The sequence below is a fragment of the Triticum aestivum genome, chromosome 1B (assembly GCF_018294505.1).
Source record: "Triticum aestivum cultivar Chinese Spring chromosome 1B, IWGSC CS RefSeq v2.1, whole genome shotgun sequence".
NCBI classification, from domain to species: domain Eukaryota; kingdom Viridiplantae; phylum Streptophyta; class Magnoliopsida; order Poales; family Poaceae; genus Triticum; species Triticum aestivum.
This window is the reverse complement of record NC_057795.1, coordinates 435,450,545-435,465,613: the sequence shown is the minus strand read 5'-3', so window position 1 is coordinate 435,465,613 and position 15,069 is coordinate 435,450,545. Positions and strand designations below refer to the sequence as shown.

The following is a 15,069-nucleotide window of genomic DNA, read 5'->3' as shown; positions in this document are numbered from 1 at the left end:
TCGTTAACCTTGTCCTATAGATCAGAGTTTGCATTGTAACGAATAAAATAGCCATGCGCACAGAAGCATGTGGCGACAAAAGATGATACCAACCGTAGAATATAGTCATCAACATAGCTAACCTAAAATAAGTGGGATAGTTGAAATTGAGCATCAAGCCATACTGTACGACTGAAGAAAAAAATTGCAGTTTACTGTTTGCCTTTTGTGTTATTTCCCATGTAAGCATGCCATTATGCCTCGTCTAGGGAAATCAGAAAATGTAGGTGTACAACAGAACATAACAACAGAGGAAAAGTGTTATTACTGGAGAACCCTGTGGACCCTGTATAGTCCGCTTTGGTGCAGGAAGGCTGAACGAGGAAGTCCATAATTCGGAGACAAGACAGAGTATGTCTTGTAAATACTTCCGAATGTGCTGAAATAAGTAACTCTGATGAGATACGCTGGATATCAATTGCAACAGCAAAAATCTTCAAAGAATGAAATGAAGAGAAAGGGTAACACTAGAAGGGCCATCTTACCTGTCGAACAATAGATATTAATGTCCCGAGTTTCCAGGTTATGAACTCTTTCAAACCACCATCCTCGCACATACGAACGGCGCGGAATAGCTCAGGGAGAACCTTCCAGTCAAAAGAGGAAGTATTTCAGAAAAAAAAAGGTGCAACTCTAACATGTATTCTATCTTTTCACACAAAAACATAGCAGTGCCAACCCAATTGCCTCATATCCAACCCTAATACTCCCTCCGTTCCAAATTATTTGAAGTTCTAGCTTTGTGCTAAGTCAAACAAACTTCTATACATTTGACCAAGTCAACAGAAAAATGTGCTAATAGTTATAACATCATACATATATATAGGTATATATATAGCACCGCTAAAGTGAGCCTGAGCGCAAAGTAAATTATTCTGCGCGCTGGTCCGCCACGCGCGAGCCACCGTGCTCTACCCAAACCAAACCAAACCAACATGGGTCTCCTGATTCATGCACACATAACCACCCCACGTTTGATTAATTGAACGTAATCTGGCAGCCCTCAATAGTAATCAAGCCATACCTCAATAGTAATAAGCCTTGTGGCTACGACTGCTAGGTCGATGCTAGTTGATAGTAGAAAGGTTATCTCTATAGAGTGAAACCATTGTGGTACATAGAAAACAAACCTCTGCTCTAATTTTTTACTACCATTATATGCCATGTTTACTAGTACAAATATATCAACTGGAAACCTATATGCTAGTAGTATTAGGCCTAGCCGTAAAGAGCTATGCATCATTACTGTAAGATCTTTAACATTTTATGGTAATATTACTTAGTTTGGAAAGTCACATGTACACATAACTACTGCATGTGAGTTCCAATTTACACCGTCGCTCATGAACGTGCACATGCACTTTTTACTAGAAAATCCTACCAGTTTATTACCGTGTTCATCAGGTTTACCACTAACTTCTTATCCTATGCATCAGTCGTAACTACCTACAGATTATTACAACATTCGGAGAAACCTTTTACCATCAAACCGAAGAATTTGCTGGTTTGGTTGACTTCACCTACCACCGGAGCGCATGATAAGGCTTACACACGGGACTGGTAATGTTACCATGGAGTGGTGTGTGGCACCTCGTGATGATTTTATTTCCGTTACACGGACCCTGCGCAAGTGGGAGCTATGTGCACCGGGCTGCCGTGCCCTTTTTTTATCATACATGCCAGTCTTTTTTACCATGGTTAGTAGCAGGAGCCGTGGGGCACTTTGGCGTTGTGCGGTACATGGAATCTGGTAAAGAAATTTAATTCCGTAACCATTCATTGCTAGCATTTTTACCGTGATTAGGGAATAGTTCCGCCAGGCAGAGGTTTGGCGCGCTGCAGCGGTAACAAAAATTAAATCCGTTACCATATTTACTATTGGTTTTACCTTCATATATGCTATAGATCGGTGGTGGTGGGTTGTACTGAGCGAGCGGCACGCCGTGTAATTAGCACCGGAGAGTATGGTTAGAGGATTTGCGCGAGCGCTTAGTTTAGCGCCACCGAGTATATAGAACAAAAAATTATTTCATGAAATATAACGAAACTAATTTGGTGTTGTAGATGTTGATATATTTTTTCTATAGACTTGGTCCAACTTAAAGAATTTGATTTAGGACAAATCTGGAACTTCAAATACTTTGGAATGAAGGGGGTATATTGAAAGCTTGGAACTACAAAGGTTGTTTAGCTTTCTGGTTGTGATTCACTCAACCAGAGGAAAACTTTATCTGTTCAATAAATGATCTTGGGACCCATCAAGAATCTGGATAACTGGAGAAATGGAGATCGCAGGAAATCTTGGGAAAAACAACTGATACTGTTTGAAGAAACTTGCTAGGTACAACTTTCTCATGACATAAAAAAGGTTATCCTGCAATTAAGCTTGAAATTTCACATTGTTGTTAAAACTCTCCAAATCACATAATTCATGATTTGGTTGTGGAAGGACTTCAGTTGATGCAACAAACAGGTTGTTGACCCAAATCAGTTACGGTTCCTTGGAAAGCTAACAACTCAAGGCCATGCATGGCCAAAGTATCAGCTAGAAATAGAATGTCTCATGCATGAGTATTCCAGTCAGCCAGAGATGGTGGATCATATCTGGACAGTATTGTGGTGAAACATGACTACTATAAATGCATAGAACTTGCAGAGTTGCAGTACAGTAGAGGAAATTGAGTCTCACCTTTGGTAAATAGGGAACACAGCCAAGGCCCATTGACTAGATCCAAATGTATCGCAGAGAACACAAAAAACTTATTAAAGTGATAAGGCAGAAACATAGTCTAAGGACAAATTATTCAAAATAGAAATATTACCTTAAAAACGAAGATAAGAGAGCCAACAACCATTTGATGATAACTTGCAAGGGAAGGATCTCGGAGAATTCGCATGAGAGAACTAATTGCAACCTAGCAATTGAGAATTACGGTTAAAGGGACTAACACAAGGGTCCTTCCTGTTTCCAACATAGGTAACACAAAATCATACCGTTGAATAGTAGTCCTCAGACGCCGAAAAAGATGGCCAGAAATCAGTTGGTGTCTCTTCCATGGAAACGATATGTTGTGCAGTCTCAACTGTTGGACGTAGAACCTCTCTATGTTGACCAGGTAAATTATGTTGACCAGGTAAATTATGTTGATTACGCTTATGTGCATGAGGGTCCAATGCACCCATAATCCCTAAAACCTGCAAAATATATCACCTTATAACACAAGGGCACTATAATTGTTTTTCATGAAACAGCAACGCATCAGGCAAATAAATACCTTCAGAACTTCCAATCTAGTCGACCATTCCAATTCACCATTCAGCAACTTCAAGAGTAAGCCAAGCAACGGAGGATATTCGTTATAGGGAGCAATAACATAGCTGATGACCATCCATGAAAAATCAGAAAATATAAGCAATGACCAAGCCATGGCAATACATACGTAGTGAAATTAATTACTCTACAACATATATGAAAACAAGTACTTGGACGTTATAGCGCAGCTATCTTCCACATTAGTAACTGGGCATCACCAGTTGGCTAGCGCCTCGCACCTGGGTGTGTGCGAAGACCACCACCAGCGTTCGAGCCCTCTGCTCCGCAGGGTATGTGCCTTCATTGTTTCTTCTTAATTTAAAAAGGCACAGGGCATAGTCCCTGTTGGTGAGTTTTTTTTTTACATATTAGCAAACTATCATCAAGGGTCAAGACTTGAGAGCCATGTGTGCCCGCAAGGCAGGAAGCGGAGCAGGTAGTTGTACCAAACACAAAGGGTAAGATACCACCCAAGAAAGTGAAGTTTTTAAGGGGTGCTCACAATGATTCTATAACTACCGAGTGTTACGTATGAAATGTTTATAGGACGGCTTGGCTCATGGGCCCATCAAACCTAGGATTGGCATATGTCTTCTTTCTTTACAAAAAACTGTAGGGGAGGCCCCGATAGTATATATTTACAAGAGAGAGGGGGGTATATACCAAGATATTTACAAAGAGTTAAAAACAGAGAGCAGTTTATATACAAGCCAGGAGGTTAATATAAAGAATCAATTCAGCTACCGACAGGAGCCTAGAGCTCCTCCTTGAATCTAAAGGACAACAAGCTGAAGCTTAGCTCTCTGCTAAATAGGTGTTCCCATGAAGCGGTATCAGGGGAACATGGTCAAATAAAAAAACTTCGAGTTCTACTGTTAGATATGGTGAAACGCTGCTAAAAGTCAGTTCAGCCTTGTCGCATCTATTTGACCAAGGTCATCATCGGTGGTCGACTGGATGCTTAATTTTTTATACAGTTAGGCAAGGCTGAAAGGGGCACTAAGAGGTGGTTCCGCATTTCTCATGGTCTGTCGCTGCAGAGGCCCATGAATTGTACTCCCTCCGTCTTAGTGCATAGGGCATGTGCGTAGTTCTCACTTATTACGAGTCGAAGGACTAGTCGAGACTAGTTGATGGACTAGTCCATGAGTCGCAACTGTGGTGTCGACTGCGAATCTCGTGTAGACTAATTCGATGAGTCGAGCGGTCGAGAGACTAGTCTACGACTAGTCTGGACTAGTTCTGCTGTCCGAGTCGCTCGACTCAAATTTGGGAGGGAAAAATTGGAGAGCGAGCCATGAGAACGAGCCGCCTGGACGAGGCCACCGCCAGCACCCACTGACCCGCCGCCGGGACGGCGGATGACAAAGCAAGGCGCGGCAGCTGGCCGGAGCACGTGCTCGGGCGGCGGCCATGGCCATGCCCCGTAGGCGCGTGCGGCCCTGTGACGAGAGAGAGAGAGAGAGAGAGAGAGAGAGGAGAAGAGGCACGGCGGTGGTCGGCGAGCTCGCCGGCGGCGGCGGCTGGAGGCGCGCACGCGTGCTTTTGTGCGTGATGGCGCAGGCGGCGGCGACGGGATCAATCGGGAGCTAGGGTTACAGAGGCTGGGATGGAAATTAGGCTAAGTAGGCTGGCTACTTGGGCCCAAATGGGCCAGCTGGGGGTGGCGTGCTGAGCGGCACTGGGCTAGGCCTGGCGAGCGTTGGCTAGCACTGCTTGTTTTATTGTATATACTGTAATGTGCTGTACAGTTTACTACATACTACTACATACTGCTACTAGGTATTAGTAGTTGACTACTACAGTACTTTGTCGACTAGTCTAGCACTAGTCTAAGACCAGTCCGATTAGTCTATGAGTCTCAACCTCGGAACAACTCAACGACTCGTCGACTCGTAATCCTTGGTAGTTCTAGGTCGTCGATTTGACTAACTAAAATTGTGTTATATGTCATCAAAAGCATATCACTGGATTCATATGTGAATGCAGTTTCTAAATATATATATATATATATATATATATATTATTACATACGCATATTTAGCTAGTTAAATTGATGACCTAGAACTATGTGCATGCCTTATGCACCGAAATGGAGGAAGTATACTATGGGGATGTTTGGTTTCTAGCCACATCTTGCCACAATTTGTCACACCTCACCTTAGGCACGTTTGACCAAGTTAGGTGAGTGTTTGGTTCTAGCCACACCTAAGGCAAGAATTTTTTTATGAGAAGTGAACCCCACATGTCAGACATAAAAAGTGTGGCAAGCCAAAGTGTGGCTAACAATTTGAGCAACTAAAGTTACGCAAGTGTGGCAAGTGTGGCAAAAATAATGTGGGGATATATGGCAAACATAGTCACAATCCAAACAGCCCCTATATTGCTAACAAAATACTGTGAATACTCACATTTTATTTTTCTCTAAAACTAAGGTCACGATTACTATTTCAAACCTCAAGTTTGGAGTAGGAAACAACGCTAAATATGCTAACACCAATAAGAACAAAGCAAGAACAAACTTTAACGGACAGGCAGAAAATTTTAACAGCGAAAATCTTGTGATATAGACTTGATGTCATGTTGTGAATTTGAGACATGCAACTCAATATGCACACAAATGTGAGAAGACAAAAAAGGCATGTACCCTGTGCTTTGAATAACTTGTCCAAGGGTTGCTACTGCAACTTCCCTTTTGCTCACAGAACCTCCATCCAAAAGAGCATCCACAACCAGAGGCATTAGCTCAGGAAGATATTGCCTCATTGCAAAACCACCCTATCACGCAGAAATAAATCATCACAAGTCAGAAGTCCTGGTTGGACCCTTTGTTACCCGACAAGATTGGACCAATTTGAACTTATGTAAAAGTAGAGGGGCTAAAATGAACCAAACATCACATGATAGAGAAAGACATACCACTTTGGCCAGTTCCCCGACAGTGGCAAGCACTCCCGCAGCAAGCACAATATTGGCCATTGGTCCTGTTCCTTCACAAAGTCTAGCCACCAGCGCCTGATAGAAAACATGGAAGTAGGAAGGCTAGCACAAGAAACAGTGTAAATGATCTCATGTCTTACTAACCTTGTGAATTGGAGCAATATAAGGAAGTATTAGCCGTGGACAGCTCCTAATTAAGCAACCCAACAATCTAGCACTTTCCTCTCTACACTTGCTATCCATACTGCAGACAGCATAAAGATATTTAGAAGCATGAGCCTGTAGTAACACAATATGAATTGAAACCAGCACTGATCATTATTAGCACAACAATTTTAGATGCTACAAACCTTTGATCAAGATAAGTGAGCAACTGTATAAGATAGCGACGAAGGGCAGGCAGCACATATGCAGGGTTTTTTTCAGACAATCTGCCTGCAACTAAAATTGCCAATTCTCTTACGCCGTACTCCTAAAGCATGGAGCAAAGAAAAAAAATTGTCAGCAATAGCAAGGGCCATATAATGTTTAGAAATTACTTGCTACTAACAGATATATGAAGGGAACGTGAACTGGAATAGTGCAAAGAGAACAACAAAATATCCGGGTCCTAATGTAGATATTTCTCAGCATGGACATAATAACCAAGGACTATTCTTTTTTGCTTGCAAAGATGTGGTATTTAAACACTACTTTCACAACATCCCTGCTCCAAAAAAATACTTCCATAAAAGAAGAAAAAATAAGAACAAACTAAACAAATGTGCCAAAAGCATCTGGTAAGATATCAATAAGTGTCTAATAGCCTACTCTATATGGTAACTGATAAACATGCCATACAGTGTACCTCGTCATTTAAGGCAACAAAAATTGAAGTCAGGATGTCAGCTTGGGCCAAGAAATCATCAAAAGTCGGATTGCGGTACAGAGCCCTGAAGACTGAACTCCTAACACCAACATCAGCATCAGCAACTGCAGCAATAAGAAGTTTTTCCACTATCTGCAGAGGGATACAAGAATGACATGATCAATACTATGTCAACCAAAATGCATCAGAGGAATTATCACTATAGTGCCTATGACACAATATAAAGTGTGCAACCCCCATCAACCAAGTCCAAATCTAAAAATAATGTGTAACCGACAGGGATCGATGGCTTAAGCATGAGTGACTATCACACAGCTGGTCAGTCAATAGACAAGCTCCTGTGTGTGCAAAATCATTCTGTATTAACCCAACAAACTAACCCTTGCCTCCACCCGACGCACTCACTCAACACCACCGTCTCCAACAGCCATTGTGCCACCTCCTCCCTCCCATTCTTCCTAGTCGATGCAGCCTCTGAACTCCACTCTACGAACCCACCACCTCCTCCAGTTAGGCCAGTTTCAATCTTCTGCTCCATTTACATTTAGTGATTCCTAGTCTGCTTACTTGATGTTGTCTAGTAAGGCAGTAACTAAGTACATCTGATGATTTGTTAATAAAGATAGTAATGCAGTTACTAGGTACATAGTGATTTGCTATGGACAATGGCGAGTAGAGGCTCTCAATGTTCTGATGCCATGGTAGTACCGAGTTTGCTGTTCTTCTGATCCTCATGTATTGTTACCTGATGTATCATGTTGTCTGCCCAACCTTGTTTTGTGGAAATGCATATCGTCGCACCCATAGCATGTGTGGGGCAACTTAAACAATCATGAAATATGTTAACAGGTATAAATATCCTAGTTCCCCACTGTGCCATATATGATGCAAACTACCTCCTCTACCCTTTCATGCCTAACCTCTTCTCATACATGGTTTGCTTCATGTCAATGTTTATAAATACTACAGTTCCACATGAGAAACTTTACTCATGCAGTGTAAAAATCATCATTCATGACTAAATTGTAAATTGTATACAGACATGCATGCATAAATTAACATATTCACTGCAATGAAAGATGGTAGGAGTCGTCTACCATGTCATATCTTATGAGACGTTAACTCAGTTTCCTGCATTCTACATTACCATGCAAATTACGTTTCAAACTAAAACATGTACCAATTGATACTAGTCAATTGTCTCTAATATGTTATCTATACCATAAGGCTAATTAGTGTATGGAGTAGCCAGTTAATGCCATTACTATGTCCAGGTGTGAAATTTGTGTTGAGGGTACCAATGGTTTTTTGATGAGAATGCAATTCCTCCATTTCACAATATAAGTCCGCTTTTTACTTAGAAATAGCCATTTCACAAAGATAAGAGACATGTGTGGTGGGACTATGGGCCTATGGGAGAGAGCTGACCAAGGCTATGATGAGGTTCCACAGGAAGCACACAATAGTTGTTGACATGTTTTTTCTTAAGAGGGCTAAGGCACAGGTGCTCATGTGTAGTAGAGCAAAATAATAATTTACTTCAAAGCAACATAGATATATGGTCGCCGAAGGCTTGAATCTTTTATATGGTTCTTTAGAACGCTATTACCAGGTCAACTTATGTTTTCAAACAGGAAAATACAAAATCAAGAAATTCATTAATGAACTATGGTTAATTTCAGCTTACCTGTGTTAAAAAATTGTTCCTTCAGTTTTTTCAGCTAATAGTTCAGAGTAAAAAAAATTATTATGCCAATAGCAGAATTTTGCATGATGGTTCAACAAATTATTAGCTTCACCCCAAATGCAAGAAGTCATGTATGATGTTACCAGAAGTAGTAAAACAAAGGGTGGTGTAGGCAGTACCGAAGTTTAGATATGGCATTTAATGTGGCAAGCTGAAGCAGTATCGTGTAACGAATTTTCAATAAAAATCCAATCAAGATATGGTTCACGACATGCTTGAATGTTATATTGAATAACTAAGTCTGATCAAGAAGGGTGTGCTTCAGAACATGCTTGCATAGAAACTGATTTTGGATTTTTTATCTGTGACTATGGCTTCCGTAACGAAACAATTGCACATGCAGTTAATAGTAACTCGTTTCAAAGTGTTTATCTCAGCTCTTCCCAAAAATACATGTTATAGCAGGATGTCTAGTAAGTACTAATAATAAGCATCAAACAGGATAGCTTCAGTATGCATGTCAGATAATTAATGAGCACATGATGAAGTTGAAGACAAACCTCTTCTACAAGACGACGGCGCTTAGCTCCTCCCATACGATTTGACCTATTTGAACTGAACTGTGAAGTAGACGAAGCAGAAAGAGAGTGTGCAACTAATCTGCAACAGCATATCACAGCAGCTTTTCGGGTACTGCTATCCTCATCTTCCAGATAAAGGATGACACTCTCTCTTGCCAATTCCAGGAGCTCATGACCCTGAAACCACTGCATAATTTAAAGTCCGAAGATGATGACAATCACACAGCTCAGTGGAGTATTTCGAACCTTAAAGTTAAAGTTTGCCAGGGTACGCAGAGCAAGTTGGACAAGCACTGGACCACTAGAATCCACAAAGTGCTGCAAACTGTTGGATCTGGTTGCTCGATTAACAGTAGAACCGGACCTCGTAGATGACTTTGGAAGTGCTTGAGCTATACAATCCAATAAACGCTCTTGTATAGTTGGCAGTAGAGACGGGATGCTGTAGGAAATGGGAAGGTAATGTTTTCATGCCAAGGACAGAATAAAGCAAGAGAATTCAAACCAAGAAACAATACCTAGTACTTATAGACTCAAGTGCATCTACAAGTTTATCAGAAAGACCGGCAGAAAACATGGCATCTAGCAGCCCACCACGAATATGGCGTTCCATTGAAAGACCCATGGCTTTTGCAAAGCTTCCAACACAAGTAATAGCCTCAAGAGATGGACGTCCTCTGCGAGGAGCAATCTGCGAACAGAACGCGCCATTAAGAAGGACAAAGTTCAAGTAAACACCAAAGTACAAAAGGGTTATGAAGCATACTGCTTCATGCAGAAGTGGGGTAATTGAGGGCAAACTGGGCACAAGTTCTGCACCCAAAGCACCAGCCATCTCTCCCAGAGCAACAAACCCACTAGCACGCTCATCCGGGGTACGTAGAACAAACAAGATATGTTCCATGCATATCTGGGAATGAGAACAACGCATGTCAAGCTTGCATGGTTTTCAAACTATTGTGTTTCTGTTATAACTTCAAAATTAAGAAAAAATTGATACAAGAAATGAATCATATAAGGTGCAAAAGAGAAGAAAATGGTTTAGTTCAAGAAATTTAGCAGCGGGGAAAACCTTAAGGTAGTTGGTCACAAATCTGTCTCGCAGGAAGTGAGCAATTCGAGGAAGAAGAGATGTTATACTACGACGAACAAGCTGATCCCGGTGTTTCAAGTATGTGAGGACTATATCAGCCACTTCTCTGTACCTAGACATCATAAATTCCCCAGTATTCCTGCAATATTTCATGCAACAGAATCAGAGTACGCAAAGCTGTGTATTGTTGCCACAAGGGAAAAAGAAAAGGGTTGATGCTGTTTTGCTATATTGATGATCATAAATGCCAGAAGTTAAAACATGTGTTCCATAGTAAAAGAAATACAGGAAAGTATGGTACACTAGCAAGCAGCCATAAGAAAAAAATTACTTGCGGCACTATGAATATTGTGACAAACTTCCGGGGGAAAATCACTGCAAAATGAACTTTAAGTTACCTCAACAATTCTCCAACAGCCAATAATGAGCCATGGATGCTATGAACAGAAGCATTTTTGCCAAGTCCCACTTGCGCTGCTTCACACATGCGGTAATACCTGGTAACATAACATCATGAAAAAAATAAGATAGACAAAACGGCAATATTCTTAGCTCATATAGTCGAGTCAAGTCACCAAGGTAGCAGCATGCCAGTTAGTTCTGACTAGTCTGGCTACTGTTTTCTATAAAAAGTACAGAGAGCAGAGATACAGTGGTACACACACTAAAATTAGTGGTAGTGTGGTACACAAACTGCAAATTAGAGTTGGGCTTGCTGCAATACTAAGAGAAAGGCTCAGCTCATCACTAATCAGAGAAGTTGAATTGTTGGCTGAAGAGACCACTGACCAACATGCAGATTAATCACATTGCAAAATGGTATCCCAGAAGTATATAGTCAGTGATTTGCAACAAATAAACGACCACGATGTGCTTTGGACATTGTTCCTAACAAACTAGCATAAATAGTTGCTGAGGGACACAATGTGTAATCTTACAACCAAATGCAATATATAACTTCTTTAGAGCCAATGGTAGACTGAACCCCATGCAATCATGCAACATATGTTTAATCCTTAGAAGATGGGATACATCAACCATGAACAAGATGCTTAACAAGTGAATTCGTCAAATTCTGACTAACAGAGTAAGAAAATGGCAGTCTTAACTCTTAAGTGATCCAGTTGAGGCTGCAAATGCTAGCTAGTCATAAGAGTAGTTAGTGGGGAGCATGGATGGGATTTAATGTAAGAAGTTACCAAAGGCTTGATATCAGTTTCAATTTGCAATTTTGGCCAAGGAGTTATTCCTAAACTTAGTGGAGTGGATGAGTGATCACTAAAAAAGGGCAGCCTGGTGCACGTAGCTCCCGCTTGCGCAGGGTCCAGGGAAGGGTCCAAACACCTCGGGTCTATAGTACGCAGCCTTTCCCTACATTTCTGCAAGAGTCTGTTTCCAGGACTCAAACCCGTGGCCTCATGGTCACGAGGCAACAGCTTTACCACTGCGCCAAGGCTCCCCTACAAGTAAATAAACATGGGTCCCAGTATTTGGTGCAGATAAGAGCTTAATAGACTAAGCATTGACAACATAACAATCCTCTTAACCACCACCAGACAGTTTACAGTAAGTTATTTCAAGTGCTGATCTCATACAATACAGCAATAGAGGTGAGGATAAAAGTATGCTTACCACTGTACACGCCACCGTGTCTCCCGCTTTTCTATAACATGAAGACAAGCACGCAAGGCTTCCACTGCTCGTTCACGCACAGCCTGTTTGGGGTCTCTCAGTGCTACCCATATAGCATCAACAAATTCAGGAACATGAACATTGAAAGTTGTGGAAGCATTCTCAGCCATCTCCTACAAATATATACGAAAAGGACACATTTTAGACAGATCATAAGCTCACTCATATTCACTGAAGTGCTTAACATTAGAAAATACAACTCATTATCAAGTTTAGCATAATGAAATTTTGCGTAGAATTTGTCTACCATCATGACCTTGATTAAAACTTGTAATAACTATAGATTATGGAAGCTGACAAGTTACAACTTACTTTGAGAATAAGAACAGCTGCAAACCGACGATACTCTACTCGGTCCCCCTCAAGCCACCCTAAAGCAGTTTTAATCTGTAAAAAAACTGCTTGTTAGCAGATTGAAAGACATATATTCAAGAAAATCAGAACCAACTATAACATACCTGTCGCTCAACTTCATCTGCAGTCATTGCTCCCCCAGCTTTTGCTAAATGACCAAGCACAGTACTCGCTGGAACTAGGATTTCAGGGTCACGCTTTACTTCAAACACATTTCTCAAGAAACTGGCGAACTTGGAGACCTTTGAAGCACCTTCTCCGAAGGGCATATCAATCAATGCATCGATAGCACGGAGAGCCAGCAAATTTTCAGAAACATCGTTACTTTGCAATAAACTAGATATTTGCTCATAGAGCTGATCCATAAACCTAAGAAAAGCTTCACCGCTGAGATCTCGAGCTTCCTCTTCGACATGCTTTCGCAGGGCAGCAGCAATAACATCCTATTAGAGAGGAGTACAAAACGTATCAATCTAGAAAAGCATATTGTTCGATATACGAAGATAGGTGCCAGTCAACATAAGGAATAAACAGTATCAACTACCAAAGAGTCTTGTGGTTAACTATCCAAGGAGCCAAACCTCAAAAACCCCAAAGGTACCAAATTAGGAATGACATCTATGTTGCATTGCCATAGACGTAAAAACCATATGTGGGAACTACTAACTTCGCATTATTTCCACCAAAAGACCAACGCCTGTTCCTAGATTTCATGCTACATCTGATAGCCCAGCGGCTCTGAGGACGTGAAACAACCACTCAATGAAGTATATATATATGGGAAGCTATAGAACCACAGCACTCCACGCCATTGGTCATGCTAATCCGTACAGTACTACTAACACAAGCAAAATAATTCGATCAGGTAAACCCCCATTCCCATTGTCAACATCAATACCTACAAACAGCACCATCACAAGAAACAAAACGATTGATCCAAGTAGCTTCCGGCAAGAGGATGAGACCTCATGACTGTTCATCCATTCGAGCCCAGAACCCTAGCTCCCGCCTAACCGTGCAAACAGCAACACCGAAATCTCAAAATCAGAACAAAGAGAAGGTAGGGAACGAACCGCTCCAGATGAGATGTAGGCCGCAATGTTGAAACTGTGGTCCTTGGGGATCAAATCTGCACACCAAACGAAGCATGATTTTTAGCCACTCACAGAGGAGAAGGAAATCCCTCGAAAAAAACGGCACGGAACAATCCGGGAGTGGAAGGGAGACAGTGGAACCATGACTTGGAGAACGGGGAGTACCTTTGGACTTCTTCCCGATCTCCGGGAAGTGCGGCGAGGGCTTCATATCGACGGCGACTCCAGAGCAGTGGCGGATCTAGGATTTTAAAACAAGGTGGTCCACCTAAAAAATTGACAACAAATATGGCATGCCAACATTCTAATTAATTTACCAATAGCACATAGAAATAGATCAATATGGTCTTACAGACGTACTAAAATTCTCAATTTTGCATAAGAGAAGCCTACATACTACATACCTTGAGAAGTTCAAAGAAGACGATATGGCATTGTTAATTTGTTACAGTAACTTGTTAGAGTGGCAAACAATCAGACAAATCATTATTATGTCACTGATCAGGTGTTCATGTACTGGGTAGAAAAATTAATGTGTATGTGTTCACAGGACTGTGTGTTCATGTACTGGATAGCAAGTCTGATTGTTTAGTTAACGCAATAGACTTGACTCTTCCAACTGATTGATGCAATAGACAGCAAAGAGCAAACCCTAAATCAGAAATTGGGGAATGAGCAGTGCTGCAGTGGACAAGTTACCTCAAGTCCTCAAATCGGGCTAAACGCTGGCCGCCGGGCAGGATTGCTGGCTTACTGCCGGCCAAGTGCCGGGGTCGGCGGAGAGCGGACTGGGCGGCAGGCGCCGGCTTGCAGGGGCGCCAGGGGAGCGCGGTAGCGCCGAGCGCCGGGCGCGCAGGGGCGGATCCTAGGCGTATAGCAACGGCGAGGCAGACGGCGACGGGCGACGGCGTCCGGCGAGGCAGGCCGGCGAGGCAGGCGGCGAGCCGGCGAGGTCGGGCGAGCAGGAGCTCGGTGCGTCTGTCCCAGTGTCCCCCTGCGTGCGTTGTTTTTTGGGCTAGCCAGCTGAGATGGGTCGGGAGTAAGCCATTGTTTGTTGGGCTCTTTTTTTTTATCTGGTCCAGATGTAATTTCCTATGGTATGTATAGACCGGTCCATACTTTTTTCACTCAAAAAAAAGTATAGACCAGTTTATACATGCCATTTTTTAGTTCTAAGATAAGAAAATGGTACATATAGGCCGGTCTAAAATGTCAAGGTGCCTCACGCCCATCATGTCCGCCTTGTAGATTTGCCCCTGTTCCGGAGCCGACGCCGCGGCGAAAAGCGGAGAAGAGAGGAGTGGTGCAGAAGAAAACAAAAGGAGAGAAGAGGGGTGGAGCTGTGGGCGAGGAGGGAAAGAGACAGCACGAGGAATTGAATCCTCCAGATGAGACAAGAGTCATGGCT

The 15,069-nt window shown here is 42.1% G+C and overlaps 1 protein-coding gene across 2 annotated transcripts in view; it reads right to left on the bottom strand.

Annotated features, from left to right (window-relative positions):
- Positions 1 to 14,689, bottom strand: part of LOC123129407 (serine/threonine-protein kinase TOR) — a 30,497-nt gene extending 15,808 nt beyond the window's left edge. For both annotated transcript variants that reach the window (XM_044549589.1, XM_044549593.1), the window contains exons 1-23: positions 14,361 to 14,689; positions 13,827 to 13,929; positions 13,641 to 13,696; positions 12,672 to 13,010; positions 12,526 to 12,600; positions 12,154 to 12,326; positions 10,920 to 11,018; positions 10,501 to 10,660; positions 10,195 to 10,338; positions 9,947 to 10,119; positions 9,675 to 9,870; positions 9,408 to 9,605; positions 7,140 to 7,292; positions 6,643 to 6,764; positions 6,437 to 6,536; positions 6,272 to 6,367; positions 6,000 to 6,130; positions 3,315 to 3,417; positions 3,034 to 3,234; positions 2,862 to 2,954; positions 2,729 to 2,764; positions 525 to 626; positions 308 to 418 (exon numbers count right to left, since the gene is read on the bottom strand). In XM_044549589.1, the coding sequence (XP_044405524.1) occupies positions 308 to 418; positions 525 to 626; positions 2,729 to 2,764; positions 2,862 to 2,954; positions 3,034 to 3,234; positions 3,315 to 3,417; positions 6,000 to 6,130; positions 6,272 to 6,367; positions 6,437 to 6,536; positions 6,643 to 6,764; positions 7,140 to 7,292; positions 9,408 to 9,605; positions 9,675 to 9,870; positions 9,947 to 10,119; positions 10,195 to 10,338; positions 10,501 to 10,660; positions 10,920 to 11,018; positions 12,154 to 12,326; positions 12,526 to 12,600; positions 12,672 to 13,010; positions 13,641 to 13,696; positions 13,827 to 13,872 (2,907 nt within the window). In that variant the 5' untranslated portion in view covers positions 13,873 to 13,929; positions 14,361 to 14,689. The remainder of the gene's footprint in view (positions 1 to 307; positions 419 to 524; positions 627 to 2,728; positions 2,765 to 2,861; positions 2,955 to 3,033; positions 3,235 to 3,314; positions 3,418 to 5,999; positions 6,131 to 6,271; positions 6,368 to 6,436; positions 6,537 to 6,642; positions 6,765 to 7,139; positions 7,293 to 9,407; positions 9,606 to 9,674; positions 9,871 to 9,946; positions 10,120 to 10,194; positions 10,339 to 10,500; positions 10,661 to 10,919; positions 11,019 to 12,153; positions 12,327 to 12,525; positions 12,601 to 12,671; positions 13,011 to 13,640; positions 13,697 to 13,826; positions 13,930 to 14,360) is intronic.
- Positions 14,690 to 15,069: the final 380 nt, after the last annotated feature.